This window comes from Cherax quadricarinatus, chromosome 19, assembly GCF_038502225.1.
Source record: "Cherax quadricarinatus isolate ZL_2023a chromosome 19, ASM3850222v1, whole genome shotgun sequence".
NCBI lineage: Eukaryota > Metazoa > Arthropoda > Malacostraca > Decapoda > Parastacidae > Cherax > Cherax quadricarinatus.
The window spans coordinates 39,418,320-39,433,678 of record NC_091310.1 but is presented as its reverse complement, the minus strand read 5'-3'; the positions used below and the strand labels follow the sequence as shown (position 1 = coordinate 39,433,678).

At 37.9% G+C, this 15,359-nt stretch overlaps 1 protein-coding gene across 5 annotated transcripts in view; it reads left to right on the top strand.

Moving 5' to 3' along the window:
• The window catches only part of LOC128688354 (glutamate [NMDA] receptor subunit 1), a 220,393-nt gene that overhangs the window by 163,860 nt on the left and 41,174 nt on the right, over window positions 1-15,359 (top strand). For 2 of the 5 annotated variants that reach the window (XM_070086691.1, XM_070086690.1), the window contains one exon: window positions 10,331-10,396. The exons of the other annotated variants lie outside the window; for them this stretch is intronic. In XM_070086691.1, the coding sequence (XP_069942792.1) occupies window positions 10,331-10,396 (66 nt within the window). The remainder of the gene's footprint in view (window positions 1-10,330; window positions 10,397-15,359) is intronic. 5 annotated transcript variants of the gene reach the window in all.

Sequence of the window (15,359 nt, the reverse complement as noted above, 5' to 3'; positions counted from 1 at the left end):
GAGAGTAGTCGTCAACAGAGTAAAGTCCGAGGCAGCTACGGTGAAAAGCTCTGTTCCACAAGGCACAGTACTCGCTCCCATCTTGTTCCTCATCCTCATATCCGACATAGACAAGGATGTCAGCCACAGCACCGTGTCTTCCTTTGCAGATGACACCCGAATCTGCATGACAGTGTCTTCCATTGCAGACACTGCAAGGCTCCAGGGGGACATCAACCGAATCTTTCAGTGGGCTGCAGAAAACAATATGAAGTTCAACGATGAGAAATTTCAATTACTCAGATATGGTAAACACGAGGAAATTAAATCTTCATCAGAGTACAAAACAAATTCTGGCCACAAAATAGAGCGAAACACCAACGTCAAAGACCTGGGAGTGATCATGTCGGAGGATCTCACCTTCAAGGACCATAACATTGTATCAATCGCATCTGCTAGAAAAATGACAGGATGGATAATGAGAACCTTCAGAACTAGGGAGGCCAAGCCCATGATGACACTCTTTAGGTCACTTGTTCTACCTAGGCTGGAATATTGCTGCACACTAACAGCACCTTTCAAGGCAGGTGAAATTGCTGACCTAGAAAATGTACAGAGAACCTTCACGGCGCGCATAACGGAGATAAAACACCTCAATTACTGGGAGCGCTTGAGGTTCCTAAAACTGTATTCCCTGGAACGCAGGCGGGAGAGATACATGATTATATACACACCTGGAAAATCCTAGAGGGACTAGTACCGAACTTGCACATGAAAATCACTCATTACGAAAGCAAAAGACTTGGCAGACGATGCAACATCCCCCCAATGAAAAGCAGGGCTGTCACTAGCATGTTAAGAGACCATACAATAAGTGTCAGGGGCCCGAGACTGTTCAACTGCCTCCCAGCATACATAAGGGGGATTACCAACAGACTCCTGGCAGTCTTCAAGCTGGCACTGGACAAGCACCTAAAGTCGGTTCCTGACCAGCCGGGCTGTGGCTCGTACGTTGGTTTGCGTGCAGCCAGCAGCAGCAGCCTGGTTGATCAGGCTCTGATCCACCAGGAAGCCTGGTCACAGACTGGGCCATGGGGGCATTGACCCCCAGAACTCTCTCCAGGTAAACTCCAGGTAAACACATCTCTCCAAACTGCCAATATCCCAAACCCCTCCTTTAACCCTTTCAGGGTCCGTGCCGTAGATCTATGGCTTTACATTGAGGATCCAAATAGTAGATCTACACCATGAACTCAGCTCTATCTGATAAGCTGTGAGCAGTAAATTTGGGCCTAGATATGAGAGAATACATCCGTGTGGTATGTGTGCACCACAAAACAAATCCTGGACACAGTACATAATGAGAGAAAAAACTGAGACTGTAATTTTCCATTAAAACAGCAACTTTGCAGTGTTTTTACGTATGTTTTTTATAGTTGTATTTGCAATTTCTTGGTCTCATTTGATAGAATCTAAGATATATTACAGAAATAGAGATGATTTTGATTGGTTTCAGTATTGAAAATGGCTTTGAAACTGAGCTCAAAGTAGCGGAAATGCTAAATTTTTGTCGATGTTCAAGAGTAAACAAATGACCTCACACATTTAATACACGGCAGCTGGTGGGTCTAATATACGTTCACAAATATGCTGATATTATTTATATAATTATTACAATATTGCACGACAGTAAATCTATTTTTTGGTTTGAATAAAAATTCATTATGTGAATTAAAAGTCAAAATGGAATTCATTTGTAAAGCCTGAAAACATAACTAATGAACAGAGGAAATGTTAGTTTAGTGCCAGGAATGTCTGCATTGTTTATTCTGGACCCTATTTTGAAATTGGAATATTTTGAACTTTGCACTAAATTGGCCAAATTACCAATTTCCAATCACTTTATTTTGTAGTTGAAACAGCTGAGTTGGCAGTTTCTTGTGCTCAATCGAGAGAATAGCAGTAATGCTAGTGAAATAGCTAAGAATTTGATCGACCAGAATAAGGTAATTGGCCTAAAGTGAGAGTCAAAGTCGGCAAAATCGCTGATGTGTAAATATTGCTGACACATCAAAATTCACGAGAGCATAATTTCGTCAATTTTCCATCAAATTCCATACTTTTTGTTTTATTACCTTCAGAAAAAGATTCTCAACCATTTCACAAGAAAAAATAACAAGATTATTTTTTGAAAATTCTTGGACACTGGTGTGCACTTTGAAATTTGGCCTCTGGACCCTGAAAGGGTTAAAGTGCAGGCATTGTACTTCCCATTTCCAGAACTCAAGTCCGGCTATATAAAAATAACCAGTTTCCCTGAATCCCTTCACTAAATATTACCCTGCTCACACTCCAACAGATCGTCAGGTCCCAAAAACCATTCATCTCCATTCACTCCTATCTAACACGCTCATGCGTGCTTGCTGGAAGTCCAAGCCTCTCACCCACAAAACCTCCTTTACCCCCTCCCTCCAACCTTTTCGAGGACGACCCCTACCTCGCCTTCCTTCCCCTACAGATTTATACGCTCTCCATGTCATTCTACTTTGATCCATTCTCTCTAAATGGCCAAACCACCTCAACAGCCCCTCTTCAGCCCTCTGACTAATACTTTTATTAACTCCACACCTTCTCCTAATTTCCACACTTTGAATTCTCCGCATAATATTTACACCACACATTGTCCTTAGACAGGACATCTCCACTGCCTCCAACTACCTCCTTGCTGCAGCATTTACAACCCAAACTTCACACCCATATAAGAGTGTTGGTACCACTATACTTTTATACATTCCCTTCATTGCCTCCATTGATAATGTTTATAACTTAGTTATTATTATATAGAGCATATACAGTACTAAATATAGTCTTAGTTCTGCTGCCCCAAACAATACACAATTATCATTAGTGTTATTACTTTTAAAACTACATTATTATCATAATAATTGCTAGTGTTAATTGTACCTGAAATGCTATATATTATTATGGGCTTTACAGAGCATATGACTCTTTCCTTAAATAAATACAATATAACTTATGGTACTATCTAAAGAAGCTTGTGTTTTGATATAAATGTCTTAAACACTAATCAATAAAAAGGTAAATCCCACATGGATGGAAAATAAAACACATAGTGGAAAGAATGTTTAGATTTTATCCTCAGAGACCCTCTTTAGCAGACAGTCTCAAACCTGCTGATGACACTGATTGCGGCAGACATATGTATACAGATCTTTTCAACATGGTGTTTTATTTTAGTAAAACTTTACATGTTTATAATCATGTGTTATAAACAGTAGCCAGCTGCATTCACTTGGATAGAAGGACACCATATTGCACAAAATATTCCACATTTTTGGGATTTTTATCTGCATCAAGTTCCTGCAGAGGTTCAGAGGAACATGTGGAATATCAAAAAGTTTTATATTTTGTGTTTTATGGATGTGAAAAGTGGGTTATAGTAAGCGTGTATGCACCTGGAGAAGAGAGAAGTGTAGAGGAGAGAGAGAGATTCTGGGAAATGTTGAGTGAATGCATGGGGAGTTTTGAATCAAGTGTGAGAGTAATGGTGGTTGGGGATTTCAATGCTAAAGTGGGTAAAAATGTTATGGAGGGAGTAGTAGGTAAATTTGGGGTGCCAGGGGTAAATGTAAATGGGAGCCTTTAATTGAGCTATGTGTAGAAAGAAATTTGGTAATAAGTAATACATATTTTATGAATAAGAGGATAAATAAATATACAAGGTATGATGTAGCACGTAATGAAAGTAGTTTGTTTAGATTATGTATTGGTGGATAAAAGGTTGATGGGTAGGCTCCAGGATGTACATGTTTATAGAGGGGCAACTGATATATCGGATCATTATTTAGTTGTAGCTACAGTTAGAGTAAGAGGTAGATGGGAAAAGAGGAAGGTGGCAACAACAAGTAAGAGGGAGGTGAAAGTGTATAAACTAAGGGAGGAGGAAGTTCGGGTGAGATATAAGCGACTATTGGCAGAAAGGTGGGCTAGTGCAAAGATGAGTAGTGGGGGGTTGAAGAGGGTTGGAAAAGTTTTATAAATGCAGTATTAGAATGTGGGGCAGAAGTTTGTGGTTATAGGAGGGTGGGGGCAGGAGGAAAGAGGAGTGACTGGTGGAATGATGAAGTAAAGGGTGTGATAAAAGAGAAAAAGGTAGCTTATGAGAGGTTTTTACAAAGCAGAAGTGTTATAAGAAGAGCAGAGTATATGGAGAGTAAAAGAAAGGTGAAGAGAGTGGTGAGAGAGTGCAAAAGGAGAGCAGATGATAGAGTGGGAGAGGCACTGTCAAGAAGTTTTAATGAAAATAAGAAAAATTTTTGGAGTTAAACAAGTTAAGAAAGCCTAGGGAAAGTATGGATTTGTCAGTTAAAAACAGAGTAGGGGAATTAGTAGATGGGGAAAGGGAGGTATTAGGTAGATGGCGAGAATATTTTGAGGAACTTTTAAATGTTGAGGAAGAAAGGGAGGCGGTAATTTCATGCACTGGCCAGGGAGGTATACCATCTTTTAGGAGTGAAGAAGAGCAGAATGTAAGTGTGGTGGAGATACGTGAGGCATTACGTAGAATGAAAGGGGGTAAAGCAGCTGGAACTGATGGGATCATGACAGAAATGTTAAAAGCAGGGGGGGATATAGTGTTGGAGTGGTTGGTACTTTTGTTTAATAAATGTATGAAAGAGGGGAAGGTACCTAGGGATTGGCGGAGAGCATGTATAGTCCCTTTATATAAAGGGAAAGGGGACAAAAGAGATTGTAAAAATTATAGAGGAATAAGTTTACTGAGTATACCAGGAAAAGTATACGGTAGGGTTATAATTGAAAGAATTAGAGGTAAGACAGAATGTAGGATTGCGGATGAGCAGGGAGGCTTCAGAGTGGGTAGGGGATGTGTAAATCAAGTGTTTACATTGAAGCATATATGTGAACAGTATTTAGATAAAGGTAGGGAAGTTTTTATTGCATTTATGGATTTAGAAAAGGCATATGATAGAGTGGATAGAGGAGCAATGTGGCAGATGTTGCAAGTATATGGAATAGGTGGTAAGTTACTAAATGCTGTAAAGAGTTTTTATGAGGATAGTGAGGCTCAGGTTAGGGTGTGTAGAAGAGAGGGAAAATACTTCCCGGTAAAAGTAGGTCTTAGACAGGGATGTGTAATGTCACCATGGTTGTTTAATATATTTATAGATGGGGTTGTAAAAGAAGTAAATGCTAGGGTGTTCGGGAGAGTGGTGGGGTTAAATTATGGGGAATCAAATTCAAAATGGGAATTGACACAGTTACCTTTTGCTGATGATACCGTGCTTATGGGAGATTCTAAAGAAAAATTGCAAAGGTTAGTGGATGAGTTTGAGAATGTGTGTAAAGGTAGAAAGTTGAAAGTGAACATAGAAAAGAGTAAGGTGATGAGGGTATCAAATGATTTAGATAAAGAAAAATTGGATATCAAATTGGGGAGGAGGAGTATGGAAGAAGTGAATGTTTTCAGATACATTGGACCCCCGCATACCATTGGCATCACATAACGTTTAATCTGCATACCGCTCGCTTTTATCGCAAAAATTTTGCCTCGCATACCGCTCAAAAACCCGCTCACCGCTGTTCGTCCGAGACGCGTCCAATGTGCGCCCTTAGCCAGCCTCACATGTGCCGCCGGTGGCATTGTTTACCAGCCAGCCTCCGCGGTAACATCCAAGCATACAATCGGAACATTTCGTATTATTACAGTGTTTTTGGTGATTTTGTCTGCAAAATAAGTGACCATGGGCCCCAAGAAAGCTTCTAGTGCCAACCCTACAGCAATAAGGGTGAGAATTACTATAGAGATGAAGAAAAAGATCATTGATAAGTATGAAAGTGGAGTGCGTGTCTCCGAGCTGGCCAGGTTGTATAATAAACCCCAATCAACCATCGCTACTATTGGTGGTACAGCTGCTGCTGCTGCTGTACCACCGTCAGCTGCTGCTGCTGCTGCACTGCCAGCTGCTGCTGCTGCTGTAGCACCGTCAGCTGCTGCTGCTGCTGCACTGCCAGCTGCTGCTGCTGCTGTAGCACCGTCAGCTGCTGCTGCTGCTGTACCACCGTCAGCTGCTGCTGCTGCTGTAGTACCGTCTGCTGCTGCTGTATCATTGTCTGCTGCTGCTGTAGCACTGTCAGCTGCTGCTGCTGTTGTACCACCGTCAGCTGCTGCTGCTGCTGCTGTAGTACCGTCTGCTGCTGCTGTAGTACTGTCTGCTGCTGCTGTAGCATCGTCTGCTGCTGCTGTAGCACTGTCAGCTGCTGCTGCTGTTGTACCACCGTCAGCTGCTGCTGCTGCTGCTGTAGCACCGTTGTTGGTGTGGCTTATTGAGAATACCAAGAAACAATTAACCCCAGAGGATTTTCCACCCAGGATAACCCAAAAAAGTCAGTGTCATCGAAGACTGTCTAACTTATTTCCATTGGGGTCCTTAATCTTGTCTCCCAGGATGCAACCCACACCAGTCGCTAACACCCAGGTGAACAGGAAAAAATGCCTGGAACTAGTGCTCATATTGGTGAATTTAAAGCCAGCAAAGGTTGGTTTGAGAGATATAAGAATCGTAGTGGCATACACAGTGTGATAAGGCCTGTTCTGGAAGAAAATGCCAAACAGGACCTACAGTACTCAGGAGGAAAAGGCACTCCCAGGACACAGTGTCTCATCAGTCATTGCTGCATCTTCAATAAAGGTAAGTGTCATGTATTCTTCATTTAGTAGAGTAGTACATGCACAATATATATTGTGCATGTACTACTCTACTATTGTGCATGTATCCTTCTCTTTGTGTGTAGGAAAATGTATATTTCATGTGGTAAAAATTTTTTTTTCATACTTTTGGGTGTCTTGCACGGATTAATTTGATTTCCATTATTTCTTATGGGGAAAATTCATTCGCATACCAATCATTTCAGATAACAATGAGCCCTCTTGCACGGATTAAAATCGCTATGCGGGGGTCCACTGTACTTGGGAGTTGACGTGTTGGCGGATGGATTTATGAAGGATGAGGTTAATCATAGAATTGATGAGGGAAAAAAGGTGAGTGGTGCGTTGAGGTATATGTGGAGTCAAAAAACGTTATCTATTGAGGCAAAGAAGGGAATGTATGAAAGTATAGTAGTACCAACACTCTTATATGGGTGTGAAGCTTGGGTGGTAAATGCAGCAGCGAGGAGACGGTTGGAGGCAGTGGAGATGTCCTGTCTAAGGGCAATATGTGGTGTAAATATTATGCAGAAAATTCGGAGTGTGGAAATTAGGAGAAGGTGTGGAGTTAATAAAAGCATTAGTCAGAGGGCAGAAGAGGGGTTGTTGAGGTGGTTTGGTCATTTAGAGAGAATGGATCAAAGTAGAATGACATGGAAAGCATATAAATCTATAGGGGAAGGAAGGAGGGTAGGGGTCGTCCTCGAAAGGGTTGGAAAGACGGGGTAAAGGAGGTTTTGGGGGCGAGGGGCTTGGACTTCCAGCAAGCGTGCGTGAGCGTGTTAGATAGGAGTGAATGGAGACGAATGATACTTGGGACCTGACGATCTGTTGGAGTGTGAGCAGGGTAATATTTAGTGAAGGGATTCAGGGAAACCGGTTATTTTCATATAGTCGGACTTGAGTCCTGGAAATGGGAAGTACAATGCCTGCACTTTAAAGGAGGGGTTTGGGATATTGGCAGTTTGGAGGGATATGTTGTGTATCTTTATACGTATATGCTTCTAAACTGTTGTATTCTGAGCACCTCTGCAAAAACAGTGATAATGTGTGAGTGTGGTGAAAGTGTTGAATGATGATGAAGGTATTTTCTTTTTGGGGATTTTCTTTCTTTTTTGGGTCACCCTGCCTCGGTGGGAGACGGCCGACTTGTTGAAAAAAAAAAAAAAAAATTCTGTTTTTATGAAGTGTCTTAGTTCTGCATCAGCATTACAGTCTAGCATTTTGTAGACACAGTAAACAATAATGAGGAGGTATGGCATTCAGTATATCATTGTTATAAAGGAGAAAGAGAAGAGATCCTAGGATGTTACTATTTTGGACACCAGATTTAATTGGTTGGATAGTTGAAGAAATACTGTTAATTACATCATGCTGTTGGTTGTTAGCTAAGTAGGATTGGAAGTACTGTAGCTGTACATGTGCTCTGAGTCTGTAGTACTAATTAGATTTGCAAAGAATATTTTTTTTTTTATTATCACACCGGCCGATTCCCACCAAGGCAGGGTGGCCCGAAAAAGAAAAACTTTCACCATCATTCACTCCATCACTGTCTTGCCAGAAGGGTGCTTTACACTACAGTTTTTAAACTGCAACATTAACACCCCTCCTTCAGAGTGCAGGCACTGTACTTCCCATCTCCAGGACTCAAGTCTGGCCTGCCGGTTTCCCTGAATCCCTTCATAAATGTTACTTTGCTCACACTCCAACAGCACGTCAAGTATTAAAAACCATTTGTCTCCATTCACTCCTATCAAACACGCTCACGCATGCCTGCTGGAAGTCCAAGAAATATTGTGGTCGACAATATCAAAAGCCTTATGCAAATCAATAAAAAGTTCAGTAACAAAACAAAAACAAAAATGTATTTCTTTGCAAAAGTTGCAATATATTGCAACAGTTTCCATTTCATAATTTGATTGGTACAAAGACAGTCACTATCATGCTGAGGCATTTTGGGCAGGCTTAACCTAATACTTAGACTACTTCAGTCTAGACAACTTCAAATAGGATACTCACTTCTTGCAATTGCTGCATTACTGCATTAACTGTATCTAAATTTTTTATAATCTCGTCATTGCATTCTTTGGGTCTGAATCTAAATTGGCAAGGATTAAGCATATTATGTTTGGTCAAGAACAAGCAAAGGTGTTTGCAGATGACTTTCTCAAATGTTTTTGATAGTATTGGTAGGTTAGATATTGATCTTCAGGTGTTAACATTGGTTTGATCATCACTGTTACAGATTGGTGTTATAGACTGTATTCTTATGTCACACTTTTCTTTCTCTATGGTATTTATAGGCATTCTCTGTAACAGACACAGAATTTCATCATGTATTTATTTTGTATGTAATTATGTTATATACATACATATAATGGGCAGCTGAGATCCCGTATATTTACTTGGATATTAATAATCAGCCTCTGAGTTACATTTTTTGGTTGAAAAACTAGTTTTAAGGTACAGTATTTCAAATGGTTAACTCTTTTTATACAGTCGAGTATCAGTAACCCAGATTGTTTGGGGCCAAGCCTTGTCTGCACTACTGATCACTCCAGACAACTGCTCATCACCAATATATAATGTATATAGCAGCATCACAGCACATTGTAAGTTTACAGACTTAAACAAATATATAACATAAGCAAAACAGTATTAAAGTTCCGTTCATTTAATTTACATTACAAGTAGCCTTGTTTGTTTCTGCTTTCAAAATATAACATTCTAAGAATAGACACTGTTTAGTTCAGATATAGTCAAACTCAAATACAGTATTAATATTTATTTCTAAAAATAATCACAGACATAGGTATGGGATATTGTAAGTATAAAGCATTTTGAGCACAACTTAATTGAACACTCAGTTACATTGTATATTTAATAAATTCAAGGTACTATATAAGGCAAATCAACTTCTTCAGTATATGAACAAAATGAAAATTTTAAATTCAGAACAAAACAATATTTGCAGAGGTGTTGCAAATGACATGATGGGGGAAGCAAAAGTGGAAGCAGGTCACCACTACTGTTTCATTATTATACTAGTATATTACTAATGCTAGTTTTCAACAAATATTCAGAACAGATAATTGGATTACCGATGCTCGATTCAAAATGTAGTGGGTTTATAGTATGTAATTTCGTAAAGTACTGTACAGTGTTAATGAGAGAGGTACAGTATATCAGTTTTGATTATTTAGTCACAATATAGTATGGCAATTCACATACCTTGTTGTGATTACATGTACTTTTTCTAAGTTTACTTCTCATACATAATCTTACTTGATTTTTATGATTGATAAAAATGCTGTAGTAAAGTATTGTACCTTAATGCAATACTTTGATAGTCTTCGTGAAGTTTTCGAGTACAGAGCATTTCAGTGTCATGCAGAGGCTCCTTCCCTCAAGGTCTGTGATAGTGGCACAGAAAGTTATATGTAATTGGGTGCAAGATTGCAATTAAACCTTGAAAAATTATGTATTACTGGCATTGCTGAAATATTATATAATACCTGGAGTAAAAGCTGTCGATAAAATCGTGGGCAGTGCTTGGCAGGCGACCGTCAGTCAGCCTGGCTAAGCTTCCCTGTTCTCTCGCAGCCGCCACGGGGTGCAGGGAAAGAGGAGGGTGGAAAGACCTTGGGCACCACTACCCCGCAGCCGCAGGTAAACTAGGCTCTTCGCACAGCCAAGGGGCAAGATGGGACACTCATAGTGGCTGCATGCACACAAGTTCAAAGTTTTGTAATTTGTAAAATTACGGCCATGGCTAGTATTGAATGTGGCAACCTTGCCACATTTTTTGAGAGCTATTATACAAAATTTAGTATTACACAAAATATTCCAAGGACTGAAGTCAGATTTTAAGTGTTAGTCTACAGCACATATTAAAACAAGCCAGAAAAATGTCAAGATACACTTGCCAGGTTGTAGTGAAGATTATCATTGTTAATGAATGACAGTAATATTGCAAAAAACAGACCTGAAATATTCTGGAATTTGGTATGATTCATCAAGAAGCATTGGTTTTTATTTTTTCACAAATACTCGCTGAAAATACTTTTCTTTTTACATACGTGATAACTGTAATGCATCCATTCCTTTTTCTGAGCTGCATTTTTCTAAATAGTCTTGACCCACATTGTACACAGTGTTAAAACATTTAAAACATGCTAATTCTGAGACTATAACAGACTACCCATCTTGCCCCTATCAAACCAACTCAGACCAAATGCTCGTTTACGCCTGCTGCTGCACTAGTGACGTGACCCTCCAGCTTGGCAGCACTGGACGTGTTGGTAAACTTTACAGCAACAATGTTCATTAAGTTTGGTGGTACTATAAACTAGTCTATTATATATTGCTGGATATAAACAGTAAGGCCTTGTGTAATGACACAGATAAGTGCTATAATCACTGGAAATTTAAAAGCATTTTTGCCACATCAGATTTTTCCCACTAATACTAGAGCTGAGCCAGGAGCTTAGTCTTGACCCTTCCAAATGTAACTCTGTGAGTACAGGGTAGGTTTAGTGCATCATTTTTTATTATAATAATAATATGAGTACAGGGTAAAAAATGAATATAAGCCTACTCTTGTAACTACAAACACTATTGATGGATGGGAGGCTGGAACTGTGGCCCTGAGAGTGGCAGGTTAAGCACTTTACTGCTGAGCTGTGGGGCTTCTAATAGGAAAGATCCGGAAACAGAACTTCTGGTCAGAAGCGCATTTACTTTTATACTCTGAGTATAAAAGTGAATGCACTTTTATACTCAAAGAAAAGCAAGGTAGTATAATAAAGACATGCAGAGGTAACCAAGATCATTACCAGGCCATTGTCACTGGCTAGCCAGCAATTGCCACTTAAAATGGCGATCAACATCTTCCAAGCTCAATTTCATGGCAACAACCATTTGCAACCTCAACCCCACACTTGTAAACACATCAAAATGCTATCACATACTTGAAACACAAAGTAACAAATATTTTCTTAAAAGACCAAACCCAAAGTGATCAGGTTACTTATTTTTTTTGTATACTTTTCTACTTATTTACCTACACTTCCTTTTTTACCCCTCTATATCATACCCCAAACCTCTCTCTCCTTTTTTTATGAGTCAGCAATTAATTTCTGGCTTCCTCTCTCCCTTTAAAACAAAATCATTTCTGTATCATCTTTATCAACATAGAAATATATTCCTACCCTTCCTTACTTGCAGGAGTGAAGCGATGAAAAGTTTTGTTTCCTACTATGTTGTGTGTTCACTGTGGTCACTACTATTGCTAGGAAGTCTCAGTTTCACTGTTTTCTTTTATTCACCTTCCCAGCAAGCATACTAGACTGTGTGCTACTTTAAACACTCAACGTTAGTCATATAGTGTATCGTATAGAAATACCTTCCCATGTGGAGCAGTTGTTAAATAATAGATCATAGTACTTATAACAGTGTTGTACTCCATAACAAGGCCTTACTGTATTCCCTGCATTCCTCACCAAATTATATGTACATGACCACCAATCTTCATGAAATTTCAGAGACTTGCCCATCTGTACTCTTAGTGAATGTGAATTCACTATTATAATTGGGATTAAATATATATTATCTGCAAACTAAAATATACTGTAAATGATGTAATGAATTTTCTATGTCTATAGAAAAATTCTTTGTACTGTATTTGTCTTTTGGCTTACGTCCCTTTCTACTTTTTCAAATATAGTGCAGAAAGATAATATTTTACATGCCTTTGATAGTTGGAGAATGTTTTTCACATTATCTCCATCCTTCAAGTGCTATAATATGTCACGAAGCATTATTATTTAGCAAGAATAAAATCTATTAATAATTATTCTATAAAAGTAAAGAAGGGACAAGTCCAAATTTTTAGAAATGGAATTCATAATAATGGCAACATGTATTTCATAAATACCTATCAAAATTTAGTGCTATACTTTTTAAATACCTGCAATATAAAGTGGTCTCTGCTGCTGGAAGAGTTTACATCACGGTCACATTGAAGATACTCACACGAATGTGTATTTTGATATGATGATCGAAGTTTTGGGCATAAATTCGTAGGACGTCTTTTGGGTTGAGTAACATTCATTGTGTGAATGATACTGATCAAAAATTGGCTTCATTTTACAGTAGAAATAGCTAATCAGGAAGCATGTATGTCATCCTCACTTAAAAAAAATAATATGGTTTCTAAGGCTAATTAAAATTTCAGCATAAATGAACCACTCTCAGAGTAATGCTAGAAAGAGAGATGTTTTTGGCCCCTGATTGGCTAGTTCGTGCTGGTAAATAGGAGAGCCAATTAATGACTGAAGAAAAAAAGTATTACTCTAACCTAAGTGACTTCTGGGAATTGGAGCCACACTCTGCATTTCTCTTAATTCTTTCTAGTGTGGTAGTTGCCATGTTCCACCTAGGGGCAAGTGAGAAATGGCCCACCATACTGCCTGGTTTTTTCATTGCTTATTTTTTGGTTAGGCTTATGGTAACCTGATGAAATACAGTATAATCTAAGTTTGCACTTTTTTATATTTTTTATGATTTTATCTTAATATATATTTCATATATTTTCACTGATATTAAGTTGTTTGATCAAAACACTGTTGTTAGCATGTGATATTGTACAACCTGCATGGGTTTTAAAGCACGATGGCTAGTTAGGCCATTCTTCATTAATGTTTGTGTTGGTCTTTCATAATGACGTTATCTCACATGAAAAAGATTGAGCGAGTGTTCATAAGCTAGTATTGTAATGCTTATATTATAGTAGAGTGTAATGTTGAGTGCATCATAATAGCTTAGGTGTTATAAATCTTACATACTAATGTTGAAATAAATTATGAATGATAGGATGCAGTTAAAAAGATTTAACTAGTGGTTTACTAAATGCTCTGTAACTGAACTTGTACTATTGCATGTGTTATCAATAGAAATTATTATTATTATATTCACAAAAAAAAGCATTAAACCTGTATGGGTCATTCAGCACTACTGTACTTATACTGTATATATATAAAGCTTTATAAATCAATGTAGCAGAACCCATAAACTCAGCATTTTACAGTTCTGTAATTAAAGATTTATGAATATTCTTCTTGGAGCCTTGATTATGTACAGGATGTACTGTACTGATGTTGCCAGGAAATTATTGTAAAGTGAAATTTGAACATATTCAACCAGTATAATTTTAGGGTGACTATTTAGCTGAAAAGTTAAACAGTGTATGTCAATTTAGTTTCAATATTGCAATATCTTTCAAGTGATATACGAGATAACAATTTATTTTGATTGTTACAAGGTATCTGTGATATAAGTAGAGATTGTAGTATCACGACTTCACACTATCAGATTCACAATCATGACTTCACACTATCAAATTCACAATAAAAAATTCCACATCTTAAATGGAGCCTACCACAGTGTGGTTAACTGCTTCTGATTCATATATGTAATGGATGGAACAATGGTTATCATTAGGACCTGGGAGCCCTCAGTATCTTTGAGTTCAGATTCAACAAGTACACTACTGTACTTTACAATTTCACTTTTTAGTTTCATGTGATTCAACCCATTGCCCAAATGCACTTGGGCCTAGTTATAAGGGCATATCATTGCATCTGAGGTTGTAAGGCAACACAGGTGTACACTACAATTAGGCAAATTTGACGAAGTCTCCAGCCCTCTTTATTTGTGTGTACCAACCCATATCTTGCTTGGGAGGCAAATTCTTGTCCAGTGAGTCACTGATTCACCATAATACAAAAGTAATAAACACTATTTCAAGTGATCTAGTCCATTGCTTGAATGTATTTAGGTATATTTATATTACTGTTTCATTGCATACTAGTTTGTACGGCAAAATAAATGATCAGTACAATTACTGTGGGGTGAACTCTGTTGGTCACCAAGCTTCTTATTGAGTTTACCTAACAGTTTACCTTACAACGTGGATGCAGTAAAATAACCATACGTATAATTGAGCTACATGCATCCAGCAGTGGGTTGAAGATTTTGAAATAAGTGTTCATTGCCTTTTTTTTTTGTAATGTGGTAGCACAGTGGCAAGGTCTCTGAATGTTATTCACCCAATGGGAGTTCATCTCCCAGGTAAGGTGTGGGTTGTTTTATGCACATATTAAATAATATGTAAGTGTAATGTCACATATGTAAATCACTTGAAAAACAATATTTTAAAAATGGTCAAGAAATAAAACTTAATTAAAAAATTGCATAACTGAAGTCTTATTATACAATTTTGTTTTACAATAATTACTTTATTTTTAAATATTCCAACTGTTTTAAAATACTGTATAGATTTACAGTAGTTTTTTTTCTTTATACGGGAGATTTTGCTTGAAATTAAATCTCTGTAAGTTTGAAAAAGGTTCTTAAAAGTAGTAGATGGAATTTTCACAAACTTAAAACTGTATTATTTAATAAAAAATTATTCTGATAATTTATTTTTATTATAAACAGAGAACTGTCATTTTATACAATCAAAGAATAATTTTTGTGTAAAGTTTTAGAAGTGGTTTTATAAAATTAGGAAATGGCAACTTTCTATATGTTTTTTGATAAATCAACTTAAAAATATTGTAAAAAAATTTAG